This window comes from Sorex araneus, chromosome 2, assembly GCF_027595985.1.
Source record: "Sorex araneus isolate mSorAra2 chromosome 2, mSorAra2.pri, whole genome shotgun sequence".
Lineage (NCBI taxonomy): Eukaryota > Metazoa > Chordata > Mammalia > Eulipotyphla > Soricidae > Sorex > Sorex araneus.
The window spans coordinates 196,274,520-196,294,263 of record NC_073303.1 but is presented as its reverse complement, the minus strand read 5'-3'; the positions used below and the strand labels follow the sequence as shown (position 1 = coordinate 196,294,263).

General features: G+C 57.6%; 1 protein-coding gene across 1 annotated transcript in view; it reads left to right on the top strand.

Moving 5' to 3' along the window:
- Positions 1 to 1,726: 1,726 nt before the first annotated feature.
- The window catches only part of URB1 (URB1 ribosome biogenesis homolog), a 46,394-nt gene continuing 28,376 nt past the window's right edge, over positions 1,727 to 19,744 (top strand). Inside the window, exons 1-13 of the mRNA XM_055128319.1 lie at positions 1,727 to 1,939; positions 3,488 to 3,627; positions 4,528 to 4,679; positions 5,407 to 5,539; positions 6,655 to 6,751; positions 8,323 to 8,408; positions 8,512 to 8,637; positions 11,630 to 11,754; positions 15,447 to 15,642; positions 15,851 to 15,988; positions 16,100 to 16,273; positions 17,279 to 17,408; positions 19,098 to 19,214. Of these exons, the coding sequence (XP_054984294.1) occupies positions 1,807 to 1,939; positions 3,488 to 3,627; positions 4,528 to 4,679; positions 5,407 to 5,539; positions 6,655 to 6,751; positions 8,323 to 8,408; positions 8,512 to 8,637; positions 11,630 to 11,754; positions 15,447 to 15,642; positions 15,851 to 15,988; positions 16,100 to 16,273; positions 17,279 to 17,408; positions 19,098 to 19,214 (1,747 nt within the window). The 5' untranslated portion in view covers positions 1,727 to 1,806. The remainder of the gene's footprint in view (positions 1,940 to 3,487; positions 3,628 to 4,527; positions 4,680 to 5,406; positions 5,540 to 6,654; positions 6,752 to 8,322; positions 8,409 to 8,511; positions 8,638 to 11,629; positions 11,755 to 15,446; positions 15,643 to 15,850; positions 15,989 to 16,099; positions 16,274 to 17,278; positions 17,409 to 19,097; positions 19,215 to 19,744) is intronic.

Genomic DNA, 19,744 nt, shown 5'->3' with positions numbered 1-19,744 from the left:
TTGGATGTGGCACCAAAACAAAAGAAAACAACTACTCAACAAATGAGCCCGTCCCGGTGGCAGGCTGGGGGTAGGGGTGGGACCCAGCCTTGGAGACTCTGGTGGAGGCAAGTTGTCACTGGGGGTGGGATGGGTGCTAGGACATGTCTAAAACTCAACCGTCAGTATCTGTAGTAAAGCACAGCTCTAAATAAAATAAAAAAGGAAAAACCCTGGGGCTGGAGTGATAGCACAGTGGGTAGGGCGTTTGCCTTGCATGTGGCCGACCCCCGGGTTCAATTCCCAGCATTCCGCATGGTTCCCTGAGCACTGCCAGGAGTAATTCCTGAGTGCAGAGCCAGGAGGAACCCCTGAACGTTGCTGGGTGTGACCCAAAAAGTAAAAAAAAAGAAAGAAAGAAAGAAAGAAAGAAAGAAAGAAAGAAAGAAAGAAAGAAAGAAAGAAAGAAAGAAAGAAAAACCCCATGTGAGTGTAAGAGGTGTGAGCCTGGCAGGAGGGCTCTCCCTGCCTGGGTCCCCCTTGACAAGGCCACTGGGGTCAGGGAGCCCCTGCAGGTGGGTTCCTCTCCGCTGCGACCAGGCACATGGGTGTGGTGACCCCTCGACCCGGGCCACAGGCGGGTCAGTGGGGTCAGTGGCCATGGCTCACTCTTTTTTATTTGTAATTTATTTTTAAAATTGAATCACTGTGAGATACAGTTACACAGCTTTCATGATTGGGTTTCAGTCATACAATGATTGAACATCATCCCTGCACCTGTGCGTATTTTCCACCACCAATGTTCCCAGTATCCCACTGCCACCCCCACCCCAGCCTACCCCCTGCCTCCATGGCAGGCACCTTCCTTCTTACTCTCTCTCTACTTTGGGGTGTCATGGTTTACAATACAGATACTGAGAGGCCATCACATTTGGTCCTTTATCTACTTACAGCACACATCTCCATCCTGAGCGATCCCTCCAACCATCATTGTTTTAGTAATCCCTTATTTACCCCAGATGCCTTCTTCCCCAGCTCATGAGGCAGGCTACCAACCATGGGGCAATATTCTTGCCCCTGTCTCTACTGTCCTTGGGTGTCAGTCCCATATTATGCTATTTCATATTCCACAAATGAGTGCAGTCCTTCTATGTCTGCCCCTCTCTTTCTGACTCATTTCACTTAGCATGATACTCTCCATGACCATCCACTTATAAGCAATATTCATGATTTCATCTTTCCTAACAGCTGCATAGTATTCCATTGTGCAGATGTACCAGTTTCTTTAACCACTCGTCTGTTCTCGGGCACTCAGGTTGTTTCCAATTTCTGACTATGGTGAACAGAGCTGCAATAAACATACAGGTGCAGATGTCATTTCTACTGCGCTCTTTTGCATCCCCGGGATATATTCCCAGAAGTGGGATTGCTAGGTCTTACGGAAGCTCAATTTCTAGTTTTTGGAGGAATGTCCATATTGTTTTTCCAAACAGGCCGGACCAGCTGACATTCCCACCAACAATGAAGGAGAGAGGCCCTTTCCCCCGCGGCATCCAAGCCAGCACCAGTTGTTCTTATTCTTTTGGATGTGGACCATGGCCCACTGGATCTGCAGGGACCTGAACTGCAGCCGAAGCGGCGCTCACTCAGGCTCCGCCTCCTCCCGCCTGGGCCCGCCTCCGGGCCCGCCTCTTCCGTGGCACTTCCGCATTGGGCCACGCCCCTTCCTGCGCACGTGTGTGTGGGGCCGCTGGTCCCTTCTCAGCGCATCCTCGTGCCGGGGGTCCCAGGTGTGCAGATCCCGGCGCTGCCTGCTGCATCTCCGCCATGGGGGTCCGCAAGAGGAAGGGCCCGGAGGGCGAGGCGTCCCCGGCGGGCGCGGCCAAGCGGACCCGCAAGGAAGAGTTCACGGGCGTGCGCTTTAAGGCGCAGCTCCGGGAACCGCAGGGCGCGGGAGCCGGTGAGTTACACCCGGCCTGGGTCGAGGTGGGCTTTGGGGGCGCCGCTACATGGGTGCCCAAGGGACCCCTCCCCGCCCCCATCACCAGCCACCTACCCGCTGGGCGCTGCAGGATTTCTAGCCGCTTTTCCTTGAATCCCCTGTGCCGTCAGGGACCCGAAGCGCTCAGACTGGCCTCGTGGTTAATTAAGAGTGTCCGGCTCCCTGCGCCCTCCCCTCCGTGCCCCCCCTGCAAGCTTGCAGCCCCCTCGCCACCTGATCGCAGCGGTCAGGACTGTAGATGGGCTGTCGCAGCCCCTGCCCCGCCTGTATCCTCACGCTGCAGCTCGAGCGCGTTCCCAGTTCCTTCGGGGTCTGCTCTGCTTGGGACTCTAAGAGAGTTTGCTTGCTTGCTCCTTGTCTGTTTGGGGGGGGCCACACCCGGCGGTGCTCAGGCCTTGCTTCTGGCTCCGCGGTCAGGGATCTGCCCTCCCCGCTGTGCCATTTGTCTCGGACATGCACTTACTTTAAAGGGTTGGTTCAGTCAGCATCCTCCTTTTGGCTATTAAATAAACGCTCGTTTACATGTACCCACATTATGGCATCAGTCCCCAGGAATCACTCAGATTGGACATTTGCACCCCTAATCCACCTCTTCCCCATTTCCAACCCCCAAACCCTAGAGACTCACCCCCCTCTGCCCCCCCATTCTTACTCTCTGCTGTGAGTTTGGCCCCTTTTTTTTTTTTACGGCCCTGATCCAGGTGAGATGGTGTAGAGTATGTATCTGTTATCTTTCATGCATCTTCCAAAAGCCCAACTTTCTTGTAACTTAGGCTACAGCTTCCTCCCTTTTTCTTGGTTGAACTGCTTCCCTGCGGTGTGCCTGCATATAGCGTGATTCCTTATGCGCTCTCTGACTGTGCCCCCGAATATAGGGGGGCATGGAGGAGGGTCTGTGGCTGCCCAGGACCTCACCAGTGCTGGGAAGAGACTTCACCCTCCCCGTCTTTGTAAGCCTCCCCGCATCCCAGCCCGTCAGCTTCCGTCGGAACTTTGACACATTGGTCACCTTCCCTCCTGATGCCCCCAGAATGAGTTCCCCAGCCTCTCCCGGCACTGCAGTTGGCCCCCAGCTGGCCCAGAGAGCGGATTGGTGTTCTCATGGCTCTGGAGCCCAAAATCCAGGGTCTGGGCGTTGTTGGTTTGGCTCTTGCTGTGGGCGGAGGCCTCACCTGCCCGGGGCCCTCGCGTGCTTGAACCTTTGCTTCCTCTTCCTGTTCCCCCAAGGCCCACGGGGTCCTGCAGGCTCAGGGTCCATCTGGGACTTCAGCCTGATCTCTGCCCAGGCATCGAGGTCGGGACTTAGGGCTCCGGCACTGGAATGCAAATTGGAATGCCGGGGTGGGGTGGGGGGTTGCCCCACTTAGCGCCACGTATGGCAGGCGTGGTAGGGGTCAGGCCAACGAGCCGGTCTGAGTTTGCCCCACTTAGCGCCACGTATGGCAGGTGTGGTGGGGGTCAGGCCAAGGAGCCGGTCTGGGTTCACCCTGGACGTGACTCTTTCAGCCTTGGAAGCCTTCGTGTCGGCCGCCAAGAAGCTCCCATGCGAAGATGTGTACGACGTGGTGGAGGGCTACATCAAGATCTCCGTGGAGTGCACCGAGATCTTCCAGCTCCTGAGTGGGGAGAAGCGGCCTGAAAGCGAGGTCTGGCTGCTCCCTATCCGTGGAAGTGGCATATGGGGGGGGAAGGGGGGCGAGAGCCATGCTTAGTCCCCAGCGGCTGGAGGGGCTGCTCGCTGGCTCCCATGTTCCAGCCAAAGGTGTCACTGTGCTCTCCCCAGGGGCCGTGGCTGCCGAGAGCCACGTCAGGGGGAGTGACACATAGCAGAAGGGAGGAATGATGATTCTTTCACTTTTTCCTTTTCTTTTTTTTTAAATTTTTATTTATTTATTGGCTTTTTGGGTCCCACTGAGTGATGCACAGAGGTTACTCCTGGCTCATGCACTCAGGAATTACTCCTGGCAGTGCTCGGGGGACCATATAGAATGCTGGGAATCGAACCCGGGTTGGCCGCGTGCAAGGCAAACACCCTACTCGCTGTGCTATCCCTCCAGACCCTTATTTATTTATTTATTTATTAAGTTTTTGGTTTTGGGGGCCACAGCTGACGGTGCTTAGGGCTTTTATACTGGCTCTGCACTTGTGGGGGGGGGGTGTCACTCCAGGGGCCATCGGGGTGACGGAGGGTAGGGAGCCGATTTTCTGGTTCTAGAGAGACCCAGGATGCGGGGCATTGATATGCCTGTTTGTAATTTTGGGGTGCTGCTGCTGTGGGTGGCAGACTGAACCCCACGACCTCAGGGAGGCCCCGTCTTGAACAGAAACAGTCTCTTTGCTTTCCTTTGTGAGGGGCAGTAGCTGGCTCCATCCATGAGCCAGCCGGGTGCAGGGCAGCCCCTTTCCCACCCTGGGGTTGGGTGTTGGGGGGCGCGGAGGGGAGGGGCTTGGGGCCAGGCTGAGCCCCTCGGGCTTCAGGGCCCAGGCGAGAGGCGCCTTCCGGGGGAGGGTGCCCGGCTCATGTGTCTTCCCCGCCGGCTTTGCAGATGCTGCTGGTCTTCCAGGCGCTGGAGGCCATCCTGCTGCGGACGGCCAGCGACCTGGCACACCTGCACATGGCGGGCAGCGGCATCGTGAAGAAGCTGCTCAACAGCCACATGAAGCTGCTCTGCGAGGCCCTCTACGCCTCGGGCTACAGGTGGGCGCCCACCCCAGCCTCAGGCCTCGCCCACCCTCATCCCCCCCCCACTCCCGGCCACCGCTGCCCACCCTCTGCTCAGCTCTGAGAAGTGACCTCTCAGGGGGCCACTGCGTCTCCTCCTCTGTCCTCTGGCCCCTGATCAGAGGCCTCGGGCAGGGCCAGCCCAGACAGACACAGCTGCCACACCGGCTCCTCCTCCCCCCGGCATCCCGTGCACTGAGCCCAGAGTGGAGAAGCACCCGCTGGGGCTGGGGCAATAGTAAAGCGAGGAGGGCGTTTGCCTTGCACGTGGCCAACCTGGGTTCGATTCCCAGCGTCCCATAGGGTCCCCTGAGCACCGCCAGGAGTAATTCCTGAGTGCAGAGCCAGGAGTAACCCCTGTGCATCACCAGGTGTGACCCAAAAAGCAACAAGAAGGAAAAAAGGAAAGCGTCCTGTGGTCCAGCCCTGCCTGTGACCTCACATTGTTTGTTCTGTGTGTGTGTTTGGGGGCCACACGCCCAGCAGTGCTCAGGGCTGACTCAGGCTGACTCAGGGGTCACTCTTGGCGGTGCTCGGGGACCATCTGGGATGCCGGGGAGCAAAGTGGGGTCGGCCATGTGCCAGGCAAAGGCCCTTCCCACGGGGCTTTCTTCAAGGGTGCCGGCCCCCTAGGTCGCACTCTTCGAGGTGGCCTGGTGCGTCTGCAGTGGCTGGCGCCCTCATTCCCTGCCGGCCCCCGCAGGATGGCTCGCGCCTGCCTCAACCTGCTGACTGCCATGGTGGCCCAGGGGGCCGAGGCCGCCAGGGACGTCTCTAGCCTCTTCGATTTGAACAAGAAAACCTTGTATGGCCTGGTGACCAAGCGGGACACGAAGGTGAGGGGCCTGGGCACGGGAGGGCGGGGGGCAGGTCCTTGGCCAGTTCCGGGGAGGCGACCAGAGCTGGGGGGAGGGGGAGTTGGGGGAGAGAGGCCTCGGGCCAGTCTCCTGGGGACATCTGAGAGCAGTGCCCACCGCCCTGTCACAGAGGCCTTCCCGTGCCCCACAGCACAGGCCTGTGATGTGGCCTGACCTGTGAGCACTACAGGAAGGGGTTGAGGCCGGTAAGAGTCCAGAGGTGGCTTCCCGCTTCCCAAGAAGGCCCCAAGAAACCCTCGGTGCCCAGCTCACAGGGGACCATGTGGGCCTGCACAGGTTCCTGGGTGTGTCTGAGTTTGGGGGTGCCTGTTTGGTGGGAGTGGGGGTGCGGCCACAGGGTCCACTGAGGCCCAGCTCCTGAGTCTGTGCCCTCCTCTGGGGGGCTCCGCATCTAGACCACCAGGCAGACTGCAGCGACACTTCACCGTGTGTGTGTTGGATGGGGCAGCAGGGGCAGGGTCGGCGGGGAGGAGGCCGGTGTTGTGTGGCCTGTCTTCAGAGCTTGAAGACAGGAAAGAGGAGGGAAAGAAATGCCCCTTATCTTGTTTGGGTGTTTTGTAAGTTTTTTAAAAAAAAATTTTGAGGGGGCCCAAAGCGATAGCACAGCGGGTAGGGTGTTTGCCTTGCACACAGCCGACCTGTGTTTGATCCCCGGCACCCCATATGGTTCCCCAAGCACCGCCAGGAGTAATTCCTGAATGCAGTCAGGAGTAACCCCTGAGCATCACCAGATGTGACCCAAAAAGCAAAAAAAAAAAATTTTTTTTTTGGTTTTTGGGCCACACCCGGCAGTGCTTAGGGATCACTCCTGGCAGGACTCAAGGGTCACTCCTGGCTCTGTCCTGAGTGATCACTCCTGACTGGGCTTGGGTCACTCCTCGCTATGCTCAGGGGTCATTCCCGGCAGGCTCAGGACGCCCCTCGTCTTGCAGAAGGAGGCATAGCAGCAGCTGTGCCTATCGGGGCTGGCCATGCCTGTGACTTGTGGCTGGGGTAGGGGTCCTGGCCGCTGTGGCACTGCTCTTGGCTTTGGGTGGGTGTCCCACGCACACGCTCTCTCCTTCATCCCCCAGGGGGCACCCGACGTCCGGCAGGCCTATATCCAGTTTGCGCTCTCCTTCCTCGTCACAGGTGACACCAGCACAGTGGTGCAGGTGCTGGAGCTGAAAGGTGGGTGTCCTGGGCCGCCAGGCTGTGGGGAGAAGCTCCAGGGTCCCCCACCCCCACTGCCGTGCTTGCCAGTAGCAGTCTCTGAGGCGGCTATGTGTGCGTGCGTGTGCCTCGCCGGGTGTATACACGTGCATGTGTATCTCACTGGGTATGTGTGAGTGTGTGTATATGTGTGTGTGTGTGTGTTCACCAGGTTTGCATGAATGTGTATTTCTCCAGGTGTGTGTGTGTGCATGTGTGTGTGTATCTCACCAGGTATACATGTGCATGTATATCACCAGGTGTGTGTGAGTGTGTGTGTATCTCACTGCGTGTGCGTATGTGTGTTTGTGTGTGTGTGTGTGTGTGTAGGGGTGGTGGCATATGTATCTCACCAGGGGTACACGTGAGTGTGTATTTCACCAGTATGTGTGCATGCATGTGTGTATGTCTCTCTGGGGGGGTGTGCATACCTGTGTGTCTGTGTGCATGAGTCTTACTCTGTTTGTGCGTGTGTGTGTGTGTGTGTGTGTGTGTGTGTGTGTGTGTTGGGTTTCCTGCAGTCCTTCTCCCCCTTCCCTAGTTAGGTGATGTAGTTCCTGGTAGGGCCCGGGCCCAGCGTGTCTGAGGCCCTGGGTTTGGCCCCTGGCACTGCCAGAAAGAAACACTGGTGGCGGGGGCCAGGAGTGACTGTAAGTACCGCGAGCAGCTAGTGCATTTGCCTTGCCCGCGGCCGAGCAGGAGTGATTCCTGAGCGCAGAGCCAGGAGGAGGCCCTGAGCCGTGTGGCCGAGCTCAGTGAGGAGGGAAGAGTCTCCGATGGGTGGCGGCTGGCGCAGTAGGGCAGTGGGTCAGGCACTGGCCTTGCACACACAGCCGACCTGGGTCTGCTCTCCAGCACCCCATAGGGTATCCCCGGCACTGTCAGGAGTAACTCCTGAGTGCAGAGCTGGGAGTAACTCCTGAGTGTTGCTGGGTGTGGCCCCCAAACCAAAAATAAATAAACCTACCTCTCAGATAGGAAAGTGGGTGGTGCTGTGCACCCCACCATTTACACGGTAACGTTCTTACTTTATGCCACTCATGTCCCAGGAGTAGCACACTGCATTTGATGAGGTGTAAGTAGAAGGCGATCTTGATCAAGAAAATACATATATATGTATTTTGTGTATATGTATATATTAGCACACAAGGCCCAACCTGTAACAAATTATTAATCTCTTATACAAGAGCTTTATGTCTCCAAGGTGAGATACAACAATCTTCACATACTTTCCTCTAAGGAAACCCCTTTGGATCATTTTTAGCGGATTACTTATAGGAAGCAATACAAAATACATTAGTTAGGGTCTGCCTTGGGGCAGGCTTGGAGGGAGGAGGGAAAGTTGAGTAATGGTGGCGGGAAGGTGTGATGGTGGCGGGATTGGTGTTGGAATGTCGAATGCAATAAATCATTGTGAACAACTGTGTAACAATAAAATTAAAGTAAAACAAGCAGTAATGTTCTTCCCCGTTTTCACATTGAAGCTGCTCTGAGTTCACTGCTGTGACATGTTTTTTCCTTTGTTCCCCTTTGTGACCTTTTGCCGTCAGAGTTCATCCCCTGCATCTTCAGCTCGGGCATCAAGGAGGACAGGATCTCTACCGTCAATATGTTGCTGTCCACGCTGAAAACAAAGGTTGGTATCTGGGGGTCACTGCCTGTTCCGGGGTCACGGTTTCTCAGCACCACGCCCCGTGCTCTCCGTGGCCGAGGGCCAGCGTGCATCTCCCTGCCGGCAGGTGGTCCACAACAAGAACATCACGAAGACCCAGAAGGTGCGCTTCTTCTCCGGGCAGCTGCTTAACCACATCGCCTCCCTCTACGGCTGGAACGGGGTGGTCGACGTGCAGCTGGAAGGCAGCAAGGTGCGGTGGTCGGTCATGCCGGGGTGTGTGCCTATGTGTATGACACACGTGTGTGCTCATCTGTGTGTGATGTGTGTAAGTGTGTGTCTGTGTGTGCATGACGTGTGTGCTCATGTGTGTATGTATGTATGTGATGTAAGCATGCGTGTGCCAGTGTGTGACACGTGTGTATGCTCATGTGTGTATGCATATATGTGATGTGTGTATAAGCATGTGTGCATGACGTGTGTGTTCTCATGTGTGTATGTATGTGATGTGTGTGTGCCTGTGTATGTGACACATAGGTGTGCTCACGTGTGTATGTAATGTGTATATGTGTGTGTGTGTGTGTGTGTGTGTGTGTGTGTGTGCACGCACACACGCATGCAAGGATCTTGAGGCTGGGAGCAGAGAATCTATTGTTTGCCTCCTGACCCATGACCCTGACCCATATCTGGTTTGGTTAATTCTCAGCTTAGATGCAGTATTTGAAGTTTCTCTTTCTCTTTTTTTTCCCCCTTAGCGACCCTTTTTTTATAATCTCTGCAATATCATGATATTTATATTCTGGCTTTATGGGTTTTTGCTTTTGTTTTTGTTTTTGGGTTATACCTGGCAATGCACAGGGGTTACTCCTGGCTCTGCACTCAGGAATCACTCCTGGAGTTGCTCATGGGGGCTTATAGGATGATGGGGATCAAAACCTTGCATGCAGGTAAATGCCCTACCTGCTGCACTATCACGCCAGCCTTTCTTCTCTTTTTTCTGATGGGGTTTCACTTTTTTTTTATTTCCCGATTTTTGGGTCACACCCGGCGATGCACAGTGGTTACTCCTGGCTCTGCGCTCAGGAATCACTCCTGGCGGTGCTCAGGGGACCATATGGGATGCTGGGACTCGAACCCGGGTTGGTCGTGTGCAAGGCAAACGCCCTACCCGCTGTGCTTTCGCTCCAGCCCTGATAATCTATACTTTGAAGCTGTACTATTGCTCCAGCCCCTTGTTTTATTTTTAACATATAACCAAGCCAAATTTCCTTAATTTTTCCAGGCTTTTTACCTAAGAAGGTTTTTAAAGAACCGTAATTTACAAAGTTGTTGGTAGTTGAGCTTTAGGCATAGAATCCAGCACCAAATCCATCACCAGTGTCAGCTTCCCTCCGCCACTGTCCCCAGGCTCCCCCCACCCCCCAGCCTGCCCCCTCACTGGCTGGTGTGAAGTATGCTGATGTGCTGTGTGCCGGTGTGACATGTGCTGGAATGACGTGTGCTGGTGTGACGTGTGCTGGTATGACGTGTGCTTGTTGCTTGGGTCTCATGGTGTCAGTGTTGTCTGGTCTGTGGTTTGCCTCCGTAGCCTGATGTCCATTCCCCCACGCGACTGATATCCCCATGGTCCCCTGAACCCTGCTTCCCTGTGACTTCCCTATCTGCTTTCTTCTTCCCCTTTGGATTTCTTTCCTGAGATCTCTGCCCTCCTCCTCCTCCTTGTAGTCTGGGGCCAGGGGTGATCTAGGTGTGTCCCCCCCCCTCACCCCTTTATTGCATTGCATTTCCTCGATCAGTTTTTCTGGGTTTTTTTTTGCAGGAGGGTGGGGGGGTCATACCCGGCAAGGCTCAAGGGTTCCTCCTGGCTCTGCGCCCAGGAATCACTCCTGGTGGTGCTCGGGGGACCCTATGGGATGCTGGGGATCAAACCCAGGTTGGCTGTGTGCACGGCTGCGCCCTCCCTGCTGGACTGTCGCTCCAGCCTCCTACCTTCTGGCAGCAGTGCAGGGGAGGGCCTGTCCTCATCTCCTGAGGCACCTGCCCCGCCTGTCTCCAGCTGGGTCTTGGTGCTCCTCGACCTCCTGCTCCCACCTCCCTGTAGGAAGGCCCCCGAGCCCCCTCCGCCCGCCCACCCTCTGCCTCTGCGCCAGCCCCACTCCGACAGCAGTGCCTGCTTGCTTGCTTTCTCTTTTTCTTTCTTTTTCTTTCTTCCTCTTTCTTTTTTTTTTTTGCTTTTTGGGTCACACCCAGCAATGCTCAGGGGTTACTCCTGGCTTTGCACTCAGGAATTACTCCTGGCGGTGCTTGGGGGACCATATGGGATGCCGGGGATCGAACCGGGTCAGCCGCATGCAAGGCAAACGCCCTACCCGCTGTGCTATCGCTCAGGCCCCTTTCTTTTCCTTTCTTTCCCTTTTTCTCACTCTCTTTACTGTGAGATACACAGTTGCAAAGTCTTTCTTGATTGGGTTTTAGTCATACAATGTTTCAACACGTATCCCTTTACCAGTGTACATTTCACACCTTCACTGCTACCAGTTTCCCTCCCATCATCCCACCCCCAGCCTGCCTCTGCAGACTCCTCTCTCTCTCTCTCTCTCTCTCTCTCTCTCTCTCTCTCTCTCTCTCTCTCTCTCTCTCTCTCTCTCTCTCTGTCTCTGTCTCTCCCCCCACCCCTACCCTTTCTCGGGACTATGGTTTGCAATACAGGTACTGACAGGTTTTCATGTGTGTCCCTTTACCTCCTTTCAGCACTCAGTTCTTGTCCAGTGATCACTTCCAGCTGTCATCATCATCGTGGTCCCTTTTCTGTCCAATGGGCTTACTTGGGTCTGTTTTTCCCTTCTGTGTGTGTGTGTGTGTGCGTGTGTGTGTGTGTGTGTGTCTGTCTGTCTGTGTGTGTGTGACTATATGTCTGTGTACTATCAAGTATTGGACAGAAAACTTTTCTAGAGGCTGGAGAGGTAGCACAGCAGGCAGAACACTTGCCTCGCACTCAGCTGACCCCAGTTCCATCCCCGGCACCCCAGAGGGTCCCCTGAGACCCTCCAGGAGTGATCCCTGAGCACAGAGCCCGGAGTGAGCCCTGAGCACCACTGGGTGCAGCCCCAAACTCCCCCCTCCCAACAAGAAACAAACGGTCATCTGCATCCACGGGGCGCTCCGGCGGGCACTGAGGTGGCCCAGGGTGAGGTGAGGGGCTTGGGCTCTCACCCCCCCTGCCCCCGCCCCTTTGTGTCCTGCAGGCGGCCGCGGCGGCCGAGGGGAAGCGCATGGTGAGGGAGCTGGTGCACACCTTCCTCCTGGACCTCTGCTGCTCGCTCAAGCACGGAATCAACTTCTACGATGCCACCCTGGGCACCTCCGGCAGGTAACAGGGAGCATCCCCGGGGCCCGAGTGCGCGTCCCCACACCTGGGGTGTCTGCGCCGATTGTGACAGACGTCTCTTCACGAGGGCATGGGGTGGGCAGGGACCTGCCTGTCAGCCGGATCCAGCTGCTGGGCTGGGACCTGGAAACCGGGCCGCTCCCCCAGCGGTGGGGGGAGGGGGTGGGGCAGGGTCCTCTGACCTGCAGAAGTGGGGACAGGGCGTGGGGGCAGGTCAGACTCACCCCATGCCTGAGAGGGCTCGGCTCTGCCCCAGGACCCTGGCTCCATGGTCTGAGCTCAGAGCCAAGCTGGCCCCGGCTTGCATCCAGCCGTTTTTGTTTGTGCATTTGGAGTTCCGTTGTAGATGTGCTGTTCCATCGGTTTGGGAACGCGGAGTTGGCCTGTTGCCTTGTCCTGCCGAGCTCTGGTACTGACCTGTGTTTAACTGACCGCGGCAGCCGGCGTTGAGTTCTGCTGTTTGCCACTCTGTCTGGTAGCCCTTGGATGTATTTGTTTGTTTGCTTGTTGGGGGCCACACCCTGCCGTGCTCAGGTTCTGTGCTCCGGGGACCACATAGGTCCTGGGGATAGACCCTGGGCCCCTGGGCCAGCGAGTGTGAGGCAAGCGCCCTGCCCACTGGACTCTCTCCCCTGCCCTGGGCAACCCTTGGTTTTTGCCCCTTTGGCATTTTGATGGGAGGATCAGTCAGTGAACCGACTTCGTGATTTCATTTCAGCCCGTCAGGAATTCTGAGTCCTTCAGAATGGGGAGGGCGCGGTCGGAACTTTTTTTGTTTTTCTTTCTTCTTCTTGAGCTGTTTTATTCTCTGTGAATTAACTTGCCAGGTCGTTTCTTTTCTTTTCCTTTCTTTTCCTTTGCCCTTGTGTTGGTGATGGCATAACACGTTTTCTGTTCAAATACAGCAGTGGGCTTTTCCAGTCTTGTATCATACTATACGAGGCTTAAAACACACGCGTTTCCCGCCCTCGGGAGAGCCCCGTTGAAGCAGTGCGTTGAGTCAGCCTGTCAGGGTGGGTATGTGCACGCAGACTGTGGCTTACTAAGAGCTTTGACGCCGGGGGCAACAGACAGTTTGTTCTTGGGGAGAGGAAGGATACGGTGTTGGTGGGGTGTCTGTGGACGCTTTGAGAGAGTGGAAACATGTGGTTTCCCATCCTTCCGTTGTTCTCTCCCTTCCTCCCTCCCTCTTTCCCTGCAGAGGTCACTTCCTCCAGGAAGCCTTCCCTGGTGGCCCTTCTCCGAAATGCCCCGTCAAGCCCTGTCGCTGGCCCTTTGCCCCGGCTGCGGGTGACGGCTCCTCACCCCAGGCGTGGGTTTGCATGTCGGTTGGTCGAGCCAGGAAAGGGCCGGGAGACTGGTGTGTTTGGCATGCCCGGTGCCTGCCTGGGTGGCGCTGGGCAGGCGGCAGGCTGGGGAGAGCGCGGGTGGCAGGGTGCTCGCCTGGCACATGACTCCCCGGGTCCGAGCCCTGGTACCCGACACGGTCTCCTGAGCCCCTCCAGGAGCAACCCCTGAGCACTGCTGGGTGTGGCCCCCAGCCAGAAACAACCCCCAAATCGGATGTAAGGTTGGTAAACAGGAAGCCGTGATGTCTCTCGGGTTCAGGGGCCACCCTGGGGGGCCGCCTCCCACAGAGCCTCGTTCCTGCGCCCCAGACGGTGTCTCACACACACTCACCCCCACAGCCACACACAGACACCCTCACCCGCCCGCAACTACACATGCAGACACCCTCACACACAAACACCCTCACACCCGCAGTCTCACACCCCATAGCCACACACGCAGACACTGTCACCCTCACACCCCCCCAGTCACACATGCAGACACCGTCACACACTCACCCCACAGCCACACATAGACACCCTCACCCGCCCACAACTACACACGCAGACACCCTCACACACAAACACCCTCACACCTGCAATCTCACTCCCCACAGTCACACACGCAGATATTGTCACACTCACGTCCCCCACAGTCACACACGCAGACACTGTCACACTCACACCCCCATAGTCACACATGCAGATACCGTCACACACAAACACCATCACACTCGCAATCTCAGCCCCTATAGTCACACACACAGACACTGTCACACTCACACCCCCACAGCTACACACGCAGACACCATCACACACTCACCCACACGGCCACACACGCAGACACTGTCACCCTCACCCCTCCCACAGCCACACACAGACACCCTCACCCCCCCAACAGCACACATACAAACACCCTCACACACAAACACCATCACTCTCGCAATCTCAGCCCCTCACAGTCACACACGCAGACACTGTCACACTCACACCCCCCACAGCTACACACGCAGACACTATCACACTCACATTCACAGACACCCCCACCCCCACAGCCACCCTTACCCCCCACAACTACACATACAAACACCCTCACACTTGCAATCTCAGCCCCTCACAGTCACACATGCAGACAGTCACACTCACACCCCCTACAGTTCCACACACAGATGCTGTCACAGTCACACCTCCACAGTCACACACAGTGTCACACACACTCACACAAACATCCTCAGGCTCACAGTCACACATAGACACCCTCACCTGCCCACAACTATACATGCAAACACTCTCACACACAAACACCCTCAGTCTCACCCCCACAGTCACACATGCGGACACTGTCACACACACTCACACCCCCCACAGTCATATGCACACACACATTGTCAGACATACTCACACAAACACCCGCAGGCCCACACTCACGCGCCCTTACCCCCCACAGCCACATACACAGACACTCACCCCACCCACAACTTCACATGCAAACACCCTCACACACAAACATCCGCAATCTGAGCCCCCCACAGTCACACATGCAGACACTGTCACACTCACACCACCCATAGCTACACGTGCAAAAGCCCTCACCTACAAACACCCTCACACTCACAATCTCACTCCCCTCACAGCCACACATGCAAACGCAATCACACATACTCACATCCCCTGATAGTCGCGTGCACACACACACTGTCAGACATACTCTCACACACCCTCAGGCCCACTGTCACACACCCTTACCCCCCCACAGCCATACAGATACTGCACACACACCCCACAACTACACATGCAAACACCCTCATACACACCCATAATTTCACCCCTTCACAGTCACACATATAGACACTATCACACACACACAAACACCCACCACAGCCACACATGCAGACACCCTCACACCCCCCACAACTACACCTGCATGCACCCTCACCCCCACAGTCCCGCCCCCTCACAGTCCTGCGTGCAAGTAGCATCCCACACACTCACACCACCCATAGCTACACAGGCCAACCCCTCACACCCACAGTCACACGTAGATACCCTCAGGCCTCCCCACGCTTAGCCTCACCCACACACACCCCCCAGGCATCCTCACACAGGAGCTCACATTCATGCACACAGACACGGTCTCACATGACATCAGCACAGCCGCCCAGAAGTGTCCTGAGCCTGGCCCTGCGGCAGAGGGCAGGGGGTGCGCAGGGCAGGGCTGGGGCGGGGCGGAGGCCTTCTTCGTCCTCATCCTCGAAGCGCACCAGGCCTCAGGGGCGGGCAGGGGTGCAGGCGGGGGCAGGGCCAGTGGGTTCTTCCCGACGCCCTGAGCCCCCGCTGCTCCCACAGAGGCGGCAACCTCACACTTCTGCACCTGCTGCTTGGCCTGAGGACGGCGCCGACCGACGAGCTGGTGGCCGAGCTGGCGGTCAGCATCCTGCGCGTGTGCCCCGACCTGCTCAACAAGTACTTCAAGGAGGTCACCTTCTCCTTCCTGCCGCGCGCCCAGGCCGCGTGGACCAACAACATCCGGCTGCTGAGCAAGGTGGGCACGGCCGCGCGGGGCGTTCACGGGGGGGCTGGGCATGCGGGCCGCAGGCCGAGCCAGTCCACGGACCCACCATCCCCGGGGCTGGTGGACAGTGGGTGGGACGGGCAGTGAGAAGGGCCTCGCCGTGGGGCCGAGGGGCATCTCGGGTGGGCATCCGTCCCCCCTGCCCGGACCAGTTCCCCATCCCGCCCATCTCCCGCAGATCTACGAGGCCCAGCCCGACATCTCCCGGGCCTTCCAGACGCGCGAGTTCATCCCACTGCCCCGGCTGCTGGCCATGGTGATGGTGACCACGGCGCCGCAGGTCTGCAACAAGACCCTGTTCACCCAGGCCCTCAACGTAAGCAGCCGCCCCGCTTCCGGAACCTTCTCTCGGGCCGGGCCTTGTGCCGGGGCCACCTCCCCCGCCCCCGGAGCCTGACCGCGGCGGGCGCCCCCTCTTGTCCTCCAGCTGGACAGCAGGGCGGTGAAGCACACGGCCCTGTCCCTGCTCCTGGTGATCCTGCGGCGCGCCCTGAAGACCCTGGAGTTCTGCCAGAGCGCCGAGGGCTGGCCAGCGGCCGGCGTCTACTCGGCCTCCATGATGGACGACTTCGTGCGCCTCTTCCGGGAAGCCCTGAGCAAGGTGGGGGGCGCCGGGGACGCTGAGGGGCTGGGGGGCCCCTTGCCCTGAGGACTCAGAGCTGAGCCCACCGTGGCTCACTCGCCCCCCGTGGGCCTACTGCTGCCCCAGGCTGGGTTCTGCCGGGAGGGCGGGGGTCCCGCATGGCAGGGCAGGGGGACCCCAGGAGAGCAGGTTTGTCCCCACGAGCACGGCCTCGGCTCACTAGCTGTCCCAGCTCTCGTCCACATGCTGTCGGCATTACTACACACGCTGACACCCACTCAGATTCACCTGCGTGCACGCTCACACACACCCGCACACACACCCTCACCCCCACAGATACCTTCACACCCACAGCCACACACACACCCTCACACACACCTGCACGCTCATGGACACCCTCACATTCATGCTCACAAATACCCTCATCCCCACAGCCACAGCCACACACACTCACACACACACACACACACACACACACACACATACACACTTGTATACCCATATTCACACAAATACCCTCACTCTTACCAAACACCCCTCACACCCACAGACACACACAACCACAACCACATGCAGACACCCTCATATCCACACCCGTATTCACACACCCTCACACTTACAAAACACCCGTCATGCCCACAGACACAAACACCACCACATACAAACACCCTCACACCCACATTCATATTTACACAAACACCCTCACACTTACAAAACACCCCTGACACCTACAGACACACACACTGTCCCCTACACCACCACACACAGAGACACCTTCACAGCCACACCCATATTCACACAAATACCCTCACACTTACAAAACACCCCTCACAACCACAGACACACACACAGGCACACATACACACACACAAAAAAAAACCACAAACACCCTCCCTAGTGTTCCCCCCCCATAAATACCCTCACACACATACCCAGAGGCTTCTGCCTCTTCTGTATTTGTTCTTTTCCTCAGTTTTTCTTCACTGTTTAACGTGACTGTTTCTTTCTAAACTTTTCTTCTAGATTTTTCCAGATCTCAACACCATCGTGTGGGTGTGGCAGTCACTGGTGAAGCACGAGACGAAGCAGGACGAGCAGAGGGGCAAGCAGAGGGGCGAGCAGGCTGCGGGCCCAGGGGCTGCTCCCCAGCACGGTGAGGGCCCGTGGGTTGCTGCTGACACACACAGACACACACAGGAGCCTGTCTGACAGGGAGTGTGTGATAAGAGCCTGTTCACACATGGGCACAAGGAGCCTGTCTGACACGGGCCTGTTCTCCACATACAGTCGCGTGGAGCGTATCTGACATGGGCCTCTTCTCCACACACGGACACAAGGAATGTGTCTGACACAGACCTGTTCTCCACACACAGTCACATGGAGCGTATCTGACATGGGCCTCTTCTCCACACACGGACACATGGAGCGTGTCTGACACAGACCTGTTCTCCACACACTGTGACATGGTGCGTATCTGACACAGACCTGTTCTCCACACACAGTGACATAGAGCATGTCTGACACAGACCTGTTCTCCACACACAGGCACATTTAATATGTCTGACATGGTCCTGTTCTCCACAATGGACACATAGACTGTGTCTGACACGGGCCTGTTCTCCACATAAAGTCACGTGGAGCGTATCTGACATGGGCCTCCTCTCTACACACGGATACATGGAATGTGTCTGACACAGACTTGTTCTCCACAGACAGTCACATGATGCGTATGTGACACAGACCTGTTCTCCACACACAGTGACATAGAGCATGTCTGACACAGACCTGTTCTCCACACACAGGCACATTTAATACGTCTGACATGGTCCTGTTCTCCACAATGGACACACGGACTGTGTCTGACAGGGGCCTGTTCTCCACACATGGACACATGGAGTGTGTCTGGCAGGAGCCTGTTCTCCACACACGGAGCGTGTCTCTCGTAAGCCTGTTCCCACTAGGGTGCCGTGGCCACCCTTGGCGGACACTCCCTAGAAGTCCTTTGCGGGCCGGGGTGTTATTAGGGAGGTAGGGTGGGGTCACAGCTTCAGTTATAGCTGGGGGCTCTGGGGCGTGTTTCTCATCCCTCCCCCGGCCCCAGGGCTGGCATGATCCGGGAAGGAGGTAGCCGTGGGTGCCCCGGGGCACTCTGCGTGGAGAAGTGCATTTCCGGGGGCTGCAGAGTGGGATTTTTTTTCCCTGCAAAGGAGGCAGAGGGCGGGATCGGTGTGGGGATCTGCTCTAGGAGGCCCGGGCTTCCGGCCGCCCGGTGCCTCTAGCATGTGGCTGTCAGGGTAGAGAGAGAGCGCCAGGGGCCTCGGGTGTGGTCCTGGCATGGCCAGGTGTGTGGCCCTGCTGGGTTTTGTGTATCTTGATATTTGGGGCCGCAGCCAGCCATGCTCAGGGCTGACTCCTGGCTCTGCGCTCAGGGGATCATTCCTGTCGGGACTCGGAGATCGAACCCCGGTCAGCCACGTGCGAGGCCGACGCCTTAACTAACATCTCTCTGGTTTCTTGCCCTCATGTCAGACCCGTATTCCATTTCACCCTCCATGCTCCCTCTGATGTGGGTCCTGCTCTGTGTGTGTGTGTGTGTGTGTGTGTGTGTGTGTGTGTGTGTGTATTGGCCTCCTGCTCAGGTGCAGATTCTTCCTGTGTAGATCTGTGTGTCTGTGTGTCTGCGTGTCTTTGTGGCTCAGATGCTGACTCAGCAACGCCCCCCACCCAATGCTCCCTCCTCCGGCCCCTCATCCTCTGGGGTCCCATCCGCAGTGCTGGGTTTCGGGTGTGCAGACCCGGTGCGGGGCCCGTTTTCTAACGCCCGCTGTTCCGTCCGGCCCAGATGACGCCGAGACCGTGCTCCTGAAAGCCGCCCTGCTCCAGGTCATCTGCCTGTACCAGAAGGTGGTCCCGCACGTGGTGATGCAGTACAACTTCGACTTCAGCAAGCTCCTCCGAGGTGGGGCTCGGGGCCCGGCTGCGGGATGGGGAGAGCCGAGGGTGCTGGGTGGGCAGCCCGGGGTGTCAGTGGGCGGGAGGCCGCCAGCCCAAGCCCCTGCGTGGCCCCCTGGTGCCCCGCTGGTGTGAGGGTCCGCCGCATCCTTCAGGCTTCAGAGCCGCGCGAGGCTGAGTCCCTGGGCGAAGGGGGTGGGCTGGGCAGTGTCTGTGACCACCGGCCCCCTGACGCCCCCCCCCATGAGAAGATGGGCTGAAACTCCATCCTGGGAGCTGGCGGCACATCGGCCCTTGGCTGTGCTGACCGCATGTGGGCAAAGGCCTTTGTCAGCTCTGAGAATGCGGGCCCAAGGGACTCGGGATCCTTCCGTCCTCCGTGGCTCTGAGCTGCCCCATCGCTGGGGGCTAGGGGATGGGGTGGGGGGTCCCGGTGGGCCAAGGGCCAGGGCCGGGGCTCCCCGGGCATGTGGGCTTGTCTGGGTGCTTGACCTGGACAGAGCCCTGGCGGGTTTGGGCCTCTGGAGGGCCGGTCCT